Here is a 14,803-nt window from a genome sequence, read left to right on the forward strand (position 1 = left end):
GAGGCAAGTGAGGCTCAGGAGAAAGTGAATGTCCACAGTGGCAACTACTAAGGGGAAGAGCTGGATTCTAATGTAGGTCTATTTCCAAAGACCAGGCTCTTTCTCTCACACCCAGCTGCTTCATCAACAGAATAGTTTATATTACTGAAGTAAATGGACTGAGTCCCCTCAAAAACTTTGGGACAGAGTAGTGTAGGGTCAATAGAAGAAGAGCCATAAATTATCTTTGTTTGACAAGTTCTAGCATCTTCCAAGAAAAGGGTGAGGCAGAGCAGGACAAGATGTTAGGCATGGCCCAAATGGTCCCTAGAGTAGCTAGTCTTTGGTTTCACTTGAAGAGAAGAAACTCATAGAGAACTTGGGGCTCTAAGGGATGCAAAAAGAGGAAGAAGAAAAAACTTCCTATCCCAAGGTAGAATGGAGGGTGGGAGGGAAGGATGCTAACCTGAGGCAAGATGGATGTCTCTTCAGATTTGAGGAGGACAGTAGCCATTAAGACCACATGTACCTGGATATGTTTGAACATGTAAGGTCCAAAAATGTAATGGAAATTATAATCACATACATATTTGCTTGTGTTTAGAAGATGCCATCTTCTCTCACAAGTCTCCTTCCTCAGGTACTACCTGACGTACTCACCCATCTTCATTAAACGGGACACGTATCAACATCATATAGTGCCTCTTTGACCTCTCTGAGCTTCAGTTTTCTCATTTGTACCATGGACTTACTACCACTAAGCACCCCTCTAAACCAATACTGCTCAGTAGAACTTCCCTGAAACAATGGAAGTGTTCTTTATCTGTACCGATATTATGGTCACTGGCCACATGCCATTGTAAAACACTTGAAATGTGAGCATTATAACTGAGGATGGAAATTTTAATTGTATTTCATTTTAATTCATTTTATTTTTAACATCCACTGGTGACTAGTGGCTACCATATTGGACACCACAGCTCTAGACCAATGAATTCAAAATTTTCTACTTCTTCTTGAACCTTCTATCTTATGGGGAAATGTTTATGGTAGTTTTTTTTCCCCTCCAGATTAATTATGTTTTGAGAAATTAACAGGAATGGAGGGACCTAAGGGGTCTCATAAAAATAGTGTGCAGGAGTTCATTTGGCTCCAAAAATTGACTTTGATAAAGACACACAGTGAAGTTTGATCTGTGTGTACTTTTCTGCACCCAGAATATATGCTGAGACAGAATAAAGACCTGGGCAACATGCAACGCTTGGAAATAGCCCATTTGTCCTAAATGTGTGACCATAACAATCTATGATTGAGCCAGTGCAAAAGCTGTGTCTCTTCCTGTTGCTCTCATTTGAAAATATCGATGCTAATCAGATCCTTTAATCTTAAAAGACTGATAGACCCATATGTATATTTATACCCATATGTCCCAAAGCATATTTGTCTGGGATCTCTGAGAAATCTCCACTTCCCTGCAGAATTTTTATCCCTGTTTAAAAAAACAGGTTGGTATATGCCAGGGTAGGGATTTCAAGAGTTGAGAGAAAGCAAATTCTAGGCAAATTATTCATTGAAGTCCATAGTTTTCACTACAGAAGCTTCCCTTTGATGAGCTCCTGCTGCTGACAAAGATTGTGCCATCCCCACTACCTGCATTATCTCATGCACTTTTCACAACAATCCTTTGAGGAACCTGTATCACATTTTAATGACGAAGTGACTCTGGCTTAGGATAGTAGATAACACTTTGCCCAAGAAAGAGAAAGGTGAACGGTGACTCAAACCCAAGACAGTTTGTCTACAAAACCTGTGTTCTTCAACACGAGTCTACATTCCAATGCCTTGGAGCGTGCTATATTCTCAAAGAAGCCCTTTCTGTTGGAGAGTTCCAAGTAGAAAAATATTTCTCCTGTTGTGCTGAAATTTGCCTTCTTGTAACCAGCCCTCCTCCCCACCCCCAACATAAACACACATTGACTCTTGTTCTGTCACTGACGGCACAAGGGACTAGCCAGTTCCTGCTTCCCTAGGATTTATACGTGGTCATCCTGTCTTTCTCAACCCTGGCTTTTTCAACTACAAGATAAACACACACAGGTCCACACTCATTCCTCCTACAAGATCCTTTCCAGACTTTCCGTTGCCTGATCACTTCCTATAAAGATAATAATCTGCTTGTGCTTTTTACAGAGTCTCTATAGAGTGAGTCGTTCATTCTGAAAATTTAAAAGCCCTACTCTCAGAGCATGATGCTTCATACCTAACCTAAATGTCGCCAACTGGAATCTAAAGTAATTATCCCTAGGTCTATCCTCAAAGGAGACATTAACCAGCCAGTTGTCTGCAGGAGAATATTTTACATTTTTAAAGGTTATTCTTTGCTCCCTATTTTCCTCTCTGGTGTAAATATTTCCAGTTCTAGAAAATTTATCTTCATAAGGTTTATCTCCTCTCCCCTCAGCAATTTCTGCAGTTCCTCTTTCATCTAGATCCAGGTGGCTGCAGAGTTTAAGACAGGATTCAATGTGGAGGTCAAGCTTAAGTTTAAGCAAAGGGAATCTAGTGCCCTGAACTCATGCTAGGTTTTGTTCCTAGGAATGCAAGAAATAGGGGCTACTTTTTAAAGTGTGCCTACTATGGGCCTGATGCCATGCCGGGTACTTTCTGTACAGATTTCTAATCCATACTTCCCTCCGGAAAGACTCCGACTCCCATTTTACCAATAAGATCATGGTTTAGGGAAGATAAATAGCTTGGCAAAGTTACAGAGCTAGTGAGCGACACTGAACCCAGGTGTGTCTAATCCCAAAGCCTGGGTGTTTTCCTCCACACTGGAGATGTAATGGGTCTTTTCTAAAGTACAAAAAAAATCCACCTGCCCTCAGACCACCATGAGCCAGTGGGAAATACACAACCCTCAAGAATCACATTTCCTTCCTCCAAACAATGTGGTGTTTGCTGTGCCAGTACACGGCTCTTACATACACGGTGAAAAATCCTCACTCAACCCATACTCTGGTCATTATTACCCTAGACTCATTGCCTCAGAGTCTCAACCAGCAATTCTAATGGCCTTTTAGATGGAAATTTAAGTCATTTAGCAACACACAAAAAAAGCATTGGATAAAAGTCCAAAAGCATTTCAAGCTTGGCCCATGGCCCTTCCTCATAAAAAAAAAAAAAAAAAAAAAAAAAAAAAAAAAGAGAGAGACTAAGAATTGATGGGAAGGGGGTGGAAGGAAGGACTTTGTGGAAGGCAAAGAGACTTAAAGCGATTGCAATAGAGTGTGCAATTAATGAATATTTGTCCAGTAAACAAATAAAATGGGCTATGCTGGTTTAAAAGAAAAGAACTTGCCAAGTTTCTCTTCATAATAATTTTTATTCAGTGAGCTGGCCTACACCACAGATCCACAAATTCTTATTTAGGAAACTAATTTGAATAAGAAAGCATACTCAAAAGAAGTGTTTGCTTCCTTTTTTTGTTGCTGTTGTTTTTGTTTTTTGTTTGGTTTTGCCTAACCAGGGGGTAGATGCCCTAAGTAGATGTTACATGGATAGTTGGTAAAATATCAAGCATGAATATAATTAGGCTGTGGTGGGGATGTGTGGATAGGAAGTTCTTGATCAAATGCATAGCCAATGAGGTGCCTGGGTGGCTTAGTCAGTTGGGCATCCGAGGCTTGATTTCAGCTCAGGTTACGATCTCACCTTTGGTGAGGTCATCCTTCCTGACAGGGCAAAGCCCACTTGGGATTCTTTCTCTTTCCCTCTCTCTCTGCCCGTCCCCTGCTCACACTCTCTCCCAAAATAAATAAATAAACTTTAAAAATAAATACATAAATAAATAAAGTGCATAGCCAGTGTTTTCTAGCTCCCCAGACCCCTGCTCAGTCCTACAGAATGCTTCTTAGTTCCATTTTCCCTGCCATAATCCCTCTCCAGATTTTTGCAAAGACTTTCTGTTGTCATGCAGGAGGCAATCACATGGTATCATGTTGATGCATCCTATCACGGGGATAAGACCTTTCTGGAAAAAAAAGTTAGAAAACCTCCATAGGATAAGCATTCTAAATACTGCATCTAATTGACATAAATAGCTAACTCTGAATGAGCAAGTGAAACAGTAGCATGGGTAATTGAAAAATGCCAATTTGTGAAATGACTGATTAAAAGCCAAATAGCCCTCAACTACTTTCTTGAACTACATTTAGGTATATTTCCTAATTAAAGAGGAGTATGAAAGACTTCATGCCCTGTATATATCGTTCCCACATGAATCCATAGCATGTTTAGGCCGATATTATAACCACCTAAGGTTTAGCCATGTCTCCCTATCCATTCAATAATTTCTCAGGGCGCCTGGATGGCTCAACTGGTTAAGCATCCAACTCTTGGATCTCGGCTCTGGTCGTGATCTCACAGTTTGTGAGTTCGAGCCTCACATCAGGCTCTGCACTGACAGCACAGAGCCTGCTTGTGATTCTCTCTCTCCCTCTCTCTCTCTATCTCAAAATAAATAAACTTAAAAAATTATTTAAAAAATAATTTCTCAAAGACCTTTGACAACAACCCTTTCCTCCACTATGTTGATTAGCTGTACTGATAAATAGTCATAAGACAGATGAATAAGACAATTTAGCAAGGTAAGAACTGCCTCACAATAGCATACTCTCCTCCATACTCTGTTGGTACCTAATGCTTTTCACTCTCTAAGGCTCAGTTTAAATTCTATCCTTTCCAACTACCACTCTTTTGACAATTATTTTTATTTTTTTCAAATTTTGCAAAAAATTATACTCTATATCACAATATCAGTAATTTGCTTTCCTTCTTGTTTTGTTCCTTAAAAAAATTATACTCTATATCACAATATCAGTAATTTGCTTTCCTTCTTGTTTTGTTCCTTAAGTACTAAATGTGTGATTCCATTTTATTTATAATCTATTGTTAAGGCCTCTGAGGGTAGGCAGTTGGTCTTATGTTTATTTCTACCTCTACAGAACTCTGATTATTGTAGAAAACTCAGTGTATTAATCTGCTTGGGCTATTATAACAACATACCATAGATTGTTATTTTGCCTTAACAACAAAAATTTATTTTCTTTTTTTCTTTTTTTAATCAATGTTTATTTATTTTTGAAGGAGAGAGAGACAGAGCATGAGCAGGGGAGGAGCAGAGAGAGAGGGAAACATAGAATTTGAGGCAGGCTTCAGGCTCTAAGCTGCCAGCACAGAGCCCGATGGGAGCTCAAACTCACAAACTGTGAGATCATGACCTGGGCTAAGTCAGACGCTTAACCAACGGAGCCACCCAGGCGCCCCCCAAAATTTATTTTCTTACATGTTCTAGAGAATAGATGTCCCAGTTCAAGGTGCTGGAAGATTCAGTTCTGGGGAAGCCTCTCTTCTTGGCTTGCAGATGGCTGCCTTCTCACTGTGTCCTCACATGACCTTTCCTCTGTGCACAAGCAGGGAGAAAGAGAGAGAGGGAGACAAGAGGGAGAGATCTGTCATCTGGTGTCTCTTCCTTTTCTTATAAGGACAAGAGCACCAGCAGAGTAGGGACCCACCCTGATGACCTTATTTAAACTTAATTACCTTGCTAAAGCCCCATCACCAAATATAGTCTTATGGGTGGTTAGGGCTTCAATATATGAATTTGAGGGGAGACGAGGACAAGATTTAGTCTATAACACTCAGTAAGACTAGTACAAGTACTTGTAGACTGGATAAAACATTAGAGGCTGGTGGGCATTCTTTCTGAGCCATCTCTTGCCCTTGATCATGGTTTGAACAACTGGTTTAGAAACATTGTGTCAGATTCTTCACACAAAAAACCTGACTTTTTAAGTCTTTAGAAATAAATCAAGGAAAAGAGAAACAGAGGCTCAAAAGAGGTAGAGTATACTATTCCTACAGCCGCATAACTAGTAAGAAGCTAGGCTATAATTGAAACTCACCTTGCCTTCTGGCATTCATCGTTTGAACCTCTGCCTCCCAGAGCAGAGAGAACCAGTGGATGCTGCTCAATGCAGATTGGAGGATCAATAATAAGAGACAGGAATTACTGAACATCTACTGGGATGATGACCTTCATATCAATACAAGGACTCAGTGGGCTCCTCTAGTAAATATTGAAGGGATCCGTAAATCCATGAAATATTTCTACTTAATATTTTTACTGATATCATTACTTTAACCCTCACTTTAGCCATTCACTGTATAGAAAGTAACATAGGACAAAGAAAAGTTACATGACTTACCCAGAGGCACAGAGCTAGAGCTGAGATCAAAACCCAAGTCTGGTCTATAATATTCCAAATTTTTGTCCTACTGTCTATTCTCAGCTGTCTCCCTATATTTCCAGAAGCTGAAAAGTGAGTGAATCATGCCTTCAAGATTGCAATATTCTTTTATTTTTTATAAAAAAAAATTTAACATTTGTTTTTGAGAGAGAGAGAGAGAGTGTGCAAGCAGGGAGGGGCAGAGAGAGAAAGGGAGACACAGAATCCCTCTCGGGCCCAGAGATGTCAGCACAGAGCCCCATGCAGGGCTTGAACTCACAAACCATGAGATCATGACCTGAGCCAAAGTTGGATGTTTAAGTGACTGAGCCATCCAGGCGGCCCTGCAATATTCTGTTAGAGACCAGTTTGTATCAGCACTACGGTGAATACTGAAGGAATATCGGGAGAACTTCAAACACAGGAGATAGAAAATAAAAATTCACTTAGAATGATGATATTCAATAGATTCAATCAGTAATAGAACTAACACACTTATTGTTTTCCCTTATTGTAGAAGAGAATTCCTTCAAGAAGATCAGGAACAAACTGATCTGGATTCTACTCGGTGCTTCCATATCCCCACTTCTGCCTGAGAGTGAGACACCCTAAGATCCAAGAACACAGAAACACCCAGCCAAACCCACCTCCACCATGGGGGCCATGGTGATGTTGGCGGGCATCTTCTTAGCTTTGCTTACCCTCACTACTGAAGGTGGGGTCCTCAAGAAGGTCATCCGGCACAAGCGACAGAGTGGGGTGAATGTCACTCTACCCGAGGAACACCAGCCAGTGGTGTTTAACCATGTCTACAACATCAAGCTGCCAGTAGGTTCCCAGTGCTCAGTGGATCTGGAATCCGCTAGTGGGGAGAAAGACCTGGCCCCACCACCATCAGAGCCCAGTGAAAGCTTCCAGGAGCACACAGTAGACGGGGAAAATCAGATTGTCTTCACACACCGCATCAATATCCCCCGGCGGGCCTGTGGCTGTGCCGCGGCTCCTGATGTCAAGGAGCTTCTGAGCAGACTGGAGGAGCTGGAGAATATGGTGTCTTCCCTGCGGGAGCAGTGCACCACGGGAGCAGGCTGCTGTCTCCAGCCTGCTGAAGGTACGCCCAGCGCCTCACTGTCCGGATGGGAGAAATGATGGGCGTGGCCAGATCCATCAGTTGTTTCCAAAGGGGTTCCCTGTGGGAACTAGCCTCACAAAGTGTTCACTGAAAAGAGATTTTATGGTCAAATAAATGTGGATAATGTAACCATCTCTGTTCTGCTCTTGGAGAGTCTTGATGACAAATGTTTCTCAGAGGAGTTTCTAGACTTCTGAGAAGTCTTGCTTGGAAAAATCTTGTTCCATTTTAATGGCTAGTTTCTAACACTTATTTGACCACAGGATCTACACACTCTCTACCTCAAAACCTATGAGCATATTTATGAAGTTTCTGGCCCAAGATCACTCCCTGAAAGGTGCTGATATGGCCCCATCACTTCCTTGTACAGGCATGGAAACTAAGGTCCAGAAGGAGGATGGGATTCCTCAAGGTCCTGCTACCAGTGGCTGAGGTAGGACTTGAGCCACGATATCCCACACCCTGCTGTTTTTACAAAGACACAGTTCTGTTTATGGTGGTACTAAATCTGGGAATTGGAAAATAATCTTCCAGTATAATGGCAACTCCAATGATGATCACAATATGCATTGAGCCCCTTTATGTATCAGGCACTGTAACTCATTATCTCATTGAACCCTCCCAACAACCCTCTGGAGTATGGTTTAATACTCCCGTTCTACAGATCTGACAACTGAGATTCAAAGAAGTTAACCAACTGGCACAAAAAGGGCACCAAGAGTAATAAGAGAGAGGAGCTCTGAGTGTGCCTGTGGTCTCCAGAACTCACACTCCCCCATGATACCCTGTCTCCAGGGCATCCCCTTTGTCAGGAATTTTGCCACTTGCAAATTGTGTTCATCTCTACTCCCTAGAGCTGACAGAGCACAGAGCACTGGGACTTTAAGTAGCTTCAAATCAGAGCTGAACCTCTTTATTGCTGCCACTCAGAAAAAATTACCAGAAAGCACTTTGATAAGGTATTTCAAGAGTAGTCCTAATTGAGGTGCCTGGGTGGCTCAATCAGCTAAGTGTCTGACTCTTGATTTTGGCTCAGGTCATGATCTCACAGTTCATGGGTTTGAGCCCCGTGTTGGGCTCTGCGCTGATAATGTGAATCCTGCTTGGGATTTTCTTTCTCTCTGCCCCTCTACCACTCATTCTCTCTCTCTCTCTCTCTCTCTCTCTCTCTCTCACTCAAATTAAGTAAATAAAACTTTTATTTATTTATTTATTTATTTATTTATCTATTTTACAATGCATATGAATTTATTAAAATTTGGAAGGAAAGTAATATAAGGATTAAATGGTACTTCATTATTTTAATTTCTATTTATTTGACAATTAGCAACCTTAGACATATTTCAATATGTATGTTTAACAGTTATATATATATTTTTTTTAATTTTCTTTTTCAACGTTTATTTATTTTTGGGACAGAGAGAGACAGAGCATGAACGGGGAGGGGCAGAGAGAGAGGGAGACACAGAATTGGAAACAGGCTCCAGGCTCTGAGCCATCAGCCCAGAGCCTGACACGGGGCTCGAACTCCCGGACTGCGAGATCGTGACCTGGTGAAGTCGGACGCTTAACCGACTGTGCCACCCAGGCGCCCCTACAGTTATATTTTCTTAATGAATAAAACATTTTTTTAAAAAGAGTAGGCCTAATCACTATAAGTGGAGAGTACTATAGGGCAGGCTGTAGGTTTCCAAGGCAAAAAAAAAAAAAAAAGTTTTCTTTATACACAAATTACTTTATATTCAATATCTATCGATTCCCTGGAAAATGCAAATGGGAGTTACACAACAGGGTTAATGCTAAAGACTGGGTTGAAATAATTATTCAGTGTGGTGCTGTCCAGTAGAAATATAACATGAGCCAGATATGTATTCTTAACTCTTCAGTAGTCACACTAATGATATGAAAAAGGAACAGGTAAAAATAATTTCAATCAACTGTTTTATTTAACTCAGTGTAGCCAAATTATCCACTTTTCAGCCTGGAATCAATACAAAATTGTTAATACAAAAAAAGGATATTTTATATTCCCTTCATTAAGCTTAGTCTTTGCAATCCTATATGTATTTAACTTCCTTAGCAACTCTCAATTCAGACTAGCCACAATGCAATTAATACCCACATGTGTCTAGTGGCTACCATACATGAAAACATGTATTTAATTCTTACCTTTCCAACCATTTTATTAATTGCCTTGCTCCCTGCTGTAGAGCGTAAACCCACATACCAACTTGAGTCAACCCCAAAATCTCTGCAGGAGAAAATCACAGTGAGAACAAGAGTAGGTTCATAAGGTCCTCACTTAACCCTGATAAACCCGAGGGAAGTGGGCTCTTGGTACCACTTGACCGATGAAGAAACTGATCTTCAGAGCATCTAAGTGTCTTTCCAAATGCGGCACAGCTATTGAGCCAGAATCGGAATTCAGAGTTCAGTTCAACAAATATTTCTTGCGTGAAACAATTGTTCTCTTATGTGCTTGACCTTGGCTAGGTGCAGGAAAAATAACATGGCCCAGCATAACCTGTTCCATAAGGCAATGGTTTGTAATTACTGGGGTCCTGGGAATACGTAAAAATTCGATAAAAACTATAGATCCTCCCCCAGGGAGGTGGGGGGAACACACACACACACACACACACACACACACACGCGCGCGCGCACACACACACACACACACAGATACGCACATTAACACACAATCTTGCACGTGAGTGTACAATTTCAGAGAGTACAGATTACGAATTCGTGCCTACTCTAATTGGATGCCAGTCCCCTCTGATTTCACACACTAAGCAACTAGTTTTCAAGCCAGTTGGAGCCTGAGGGTGCCACCCTCTTCTGGCTGAATTTGAAGCTGGGTTTGACAGGTGGTGACCTGGAAACCAGCTGCTTACAATCAGCCGCCTGCCTCTTCTCTTCCTGTAGGCCGCCTGGATACCAGGCCCTTCTGCAGTGGCCACGGGAACTTCAGCACAGAAGGATGCGGCTGTGTTTGTGAACCCGGCTGGAAAGGCCCCAACTGCTCTGAGCCTGAATGCCCAGGCAACTGTCACCTGCGGGGCCAGTGCCTTGACGGGCAGTGCGTCTGCGACGAGGGCTTCACAGGGGAGGACTGCAGCCAGCTGGCCTGTCCCAGTGACTGCAACGACCAGGGCAAGTGCGTGAGTGGGGTCTGCGTGTGTTTCGAAGGCTACACGGGGGCCGACTGCAGCCAGGAGGTGTGCCCGGTGCCGTGCAGCGAGGAGCACGGCAGGTGCGTGGACGGCCGGTGCGTGTGCCGGGACGGCTTTGCAGGCCACGACTGCAACGAGCCCCTGTGCCTCCACAACTGCTACGACCGCGGCAGGTGCGTGGAGAACGAGTGCGTCTGCGACGAGGGCTTCACGGGTGAGGACTGCAGCGAGCTCATCTGCCCCAACGACTGCTTCGACCGGGGCCGCTGTGTCAACGGGACCTGCTACTGCGAGCAGGGCTTCGCGGGCGAGGACTGCGGCCAGCTCAGCTGCCCGAACGCCTGCTCCGGCCGGGGCCGGTGCGAGCAGGGCCAGTGCGTGTGCGAGCCGGGCTTCGCCGGGGCCGACTGCAGCGAGAAGAGGTGTCCCGCCGACTGTCACAACCGCGGCCGCTGCGTCGACGGGAGGTGTGAGTGTGACGACGGTTTCACGGGCGCGGACTGCGGCGAGCTCAGGTGTCCCAACGGCTGTAGCGGCCACGGCCGCTGCGTCAACGGGCAGTGCGTGTGCGACGAGGGCCACACAGGGGAGGACTGCGGCCAGCTGCGGTGCCCCAACGACTGTCACAGCCGGGGCCGCTGCGTGCAGGGCAAGTGTGTGTGCGAGCAGGGCTTCCAGGGCTATGACTGCAGTGAGATGAGCTGCCCCAACGACTGCCACCGGCACGGCCGCTGCGTGAACGGCATGTGCGTCTGTGACGACGGCTACACGGGCGAAGACTGCCGCGACCTGCGGTGCCCCGGGGACTGCAGCAACCGGGGCCGCTGTGTGGACGGGCGGTGCGAGTGCGAGCACGGCTTCACGGGCCCCGACTGCGCGGAGCTCGCATGCCCGGGCGACTGCCACGGCCAAGGCCGCTGCGTGAACGGGCAGTGCGTGTGCCGTGAAGGCTTCATGGGCACAGCCTGCAAGGAGCGGAGGTGTCCCGGAGACTGTCACGGCCGGGGCCGCTGCGAGGACGGTCAGTGCGTCTGCCAGGAGGGCTTCGAGGGCCCGGACTGTGGGCGTCGCTCCTGCCCCAACGACTGCAGTGGCTGGGGGCAGTGCGTGGAGGGCCACTGCATCTGCAGCGAGGGCCATGCCGGGGAGGACTGCTCCGAGGGTGAGTCCGTACTGAACCAGCGCGGCCTTGGCTGTGAGGGAGCCTGTGGCGGGTGCGCTTTGGAGAGCCACCTGTGTATTACACACGCGTGCGTGCGCACGCGCACACACGTGCACACACGCGCACACATGCGCACCTTTACAGAGGCCCTGGTTAGTCACCTGTCACGGGGCTATCTATTTGAAGGCTCAGAAGCTCAGGGAGGTCATAGAATTGTCCCAAGGACACCTAGCTCATACACGGTAGAGCTGTTTGGTTTACCTGACTCGTCTACCCCAAGTTTAACGTCCAGTGCCCATGGTGAGGTAGACAAAATGATTTTAACAGCCTCTTTGCTAAATATGAGCCTTCTCTCTTACTCCCCACTGACACCAAACCAGAAATAAACTAAAGCCCTCTATTTGGATGGAAGCAAAGACTCAGCTCAATTGAATGGACAGTGAGATTACATTAAACAAACTTTTAACTGCACACTCAGCTAAAGAGTGAGTGCTAATCACTTATGAGGCAGGCCCATCTCTTAAATCATTTTTTTTCCATAACAGTCTTTAATCCCAAGGGTTATGAGCTCCTTAAAGGGACACTATCCTGACAGCACAAGGCACAGTATACAGTAAGTGCTCAATAAACAGTGAGTAAAAATACAACCAAGAATGATAATGCTCATGTTCAGTGAGGGGGGGGGGGTCTTTGCACCCCTCTCACGCACCCATACCGTACCTGTTGTAATAGAGAATTTCTGCTCTGATTAAAGGTATTATTGATAGGAATAAATAAATGTGTTTAATGTGCCCAAGGCAGGGAAGCCTGGTTGAAAAGAATAGCAGGCTGGCAAGGAGGAGGTGTAAGCCTCAAATGTGATGAGATACACAAAGTTGGGCCAGTTCTTCTGCCTCACTCACATCTAGAAAATGAAAGAATTAGACCAAATGAGTCCCAGATAGCCTTCCAGCACTAACAGCGTGTGACCTCAAGTTCAGAGCCGGGAGCCAAGCTCAGGCTGCACGTTCCCATGCAGATGGCCTGAATCTGAACTAATATCCAGAGAACAGAGAATTCAGAGGGGCCGGGTCCCAAAGAAACCAGAAGGCCATGTTGCAGGCCCAGAACTTTAGCCTGAAGGCCACCAAAGGTTTTAAGGTTGGATCACAGCAGGGGGTCCTTGATGACCTTTTTCATTTTAGAAAACGGAAGCTGGATTTTAGGCCTCTGTGACTGGCCGTGGAAGTGACAAGTCAAGGGAAACAAACCTAGAGAGAATTCACAGAGTACCTTACTGACAAAACCCGACCCAAGCTGTCCTTTCTTATTCCTGCCAGTGTCCCCTCCCAAAGACCTCGTTGTGACAGAAGTGACAGAAGAGACCGTGAACCTGGCTTGGGACAATGAGATGCGGGTCACCGAGTACCTCGTCGTGTACACACCCACCCACGAGGATGGCCTGGAAATGCAGTTCCGCGTGCCCGGGGACCAGACATCCGCCACCATCCGGGAGTTGGAGCCTGGTGTGGAGTACTTTATCCGCGTGTTCGCCATCCTGGAAAACAAGAAGAGCATTCCCGTCAGTGCCAGGGTGGCCACTTGTGAGTGAGCAGAACCCACCCCCAACCCCCTGACAGCCTCTACCGCCCTCTGTTTGCCCAGTGCATAACCACCACCCCCATGAGTCCCTGCTCCGCCTTTGCCCCCATAGCTGTATAGCTGTCCTGTCAGAATTACACCAATTAAGACCTTGGGATCCAGCTAAACCCATTGAATATTTTTTTTAAAGAAACCCCTCATATACTAATTCACTTGACTCATAATAACTCTATAAGATAGGGGCAAGTATTAACCCATTTTACAGATGAGGAAACTGAGACTGAATGGTTAAGCATCTCATCCCAAATCATAAATGGTGAGGATTTGAACCCTGGAAGTCTGGTTGCAGGTTGATACTCTTAACCATTCTGTTCTACTACAGCCTTCCTATGGAGCTCACTGTCCCTATATGTTTTTACAAAGTGGAAACTTTACAGAGTTCAAGTTATTCTTTTAAGAATCCAATATCAGTATAATTACCTTCATACCTTAAAAGCAAGTTGTGTCTAGAAATTGATCTTTTTCTTTGCTTAGCAATAATAACATTGGCTGCCACGTATTAAATGTGGGCCATGTGCCAGGAGGCATGCCCAGCAGTCTACATGATGCAGTATATCACTCAGTCCTCACTTAGTTCCCCAAAAGAAACAGGCATACTTACCTCCCCCTCCTGAGTGGAGAAGCTAAGGCTTGCGGCTCTTGGTACAACTTGCTCACGCACACAAAGCTGGTAATGGTGGAGCTTAGATTTGAGTCCATTCTGTCTGATTCCAGACCCTTCTACGTAACAGGTTTAACCATACAAAATTGCCAATGTTTAATCATATGGTGGGTCCCAATGTTAATTTTCACACTGCCTCATCAGTAGACAGTATCCCTGAAGCAGTCAGAAATACACTCCAGCCCTAACGGAGTGAGGCATCCACCAGTGGGGTTTAGGGGAATCACCGCTGTGTCACTCTCCACACACACATGCAGAATCCTTCTCTCTGGTCTTCCTGACAGACTTGCCTGCACCTGAAGGTCTCAAGTTCAAGTCCATCAAGGAGACATCTGTGGAGGTGGAGTGGGATCCTCTGGACATCGCTTTTGAGACGTGGGAGATCATCTTCCGGAATATGGTAAGGCACCCAGAGGAGTGGGCATATGTGACCTCAGGGATCTGAAAGATGGTCCGAGGGCTCTACATACACACTTTTATATCAACTTTATTTCCTTAGCTGCTGGTGGGGGTCAGGGCTGTGCTTAGCCCCTGCATGTTTGCATATATATTTTCAGTTATTTTAAGAAGTCAGTAAACATAGCTCTTAGGGCTGTTAGCTCAGATAGATGCTAAGCCATCTTTAGGTTCCCTTTGTGCCTCATGGTCTGGCAAATCTCTACTCAGAGGCAAAGAAGAGAAGAAATGACCTCTGTCTCCAAATGTCCCCAGGCATATCTGAGATTGAGTATCCCTTCTCTCTGGGCCTAAAAGCACGTATGAGGC

The 14,803-nt window shown here is 45.1% G+C and overlaps 1 protein-coding gene across 2 annotated transcripts in view; it reads left to right on the forward strand.

The window, feature by feature from the left end:
- TNC (tenascin C) overlaps positions 1-14,803 on the forward strand; it is a 95,305-nt gene that overhangs the window by 21,478 nt on the left and 59,024 nt on the right. For both annotated transcript variants that reach the window (XM_047829450.1, XM_047829451.1), the window contains exons 2-5: positions 6,784-7,377; positions 10,327-11,736; positions 13,056-13,319; positions 14,323-14,438. In XM_047829450.1, the coding sequence (XP_047685406.1) occupies positions 6,921-7,377; positions 10,327-11,736; positions 13,056-13,319; positions 14,323-14,438 (2,247 nt within the window). In that variant the 5' untranslated portion in view covers positions 6,784-6,920. The remainder of the gene's footprint in view (positions 1-6,783; positions 7,378-10,326; positions 11,737-13,055; positions 13,320-14,322; positions 14,439-14,803) is intronic.

The sequence above is a fragment of the Prionailurus viverrinus genome, chromosome D4, assembly GCF_022837055.1.
Source record: "Prionailurus viverrinus isolate Anna chromosome D4, UM_Priviv_1.0, whole genome shotgun sequence".
NCBI lineage: Eukaryota > Metazoa > Chordata > Mammalia > Carnivora > Felidae > Prionailurus > Prionailurus viverrinus.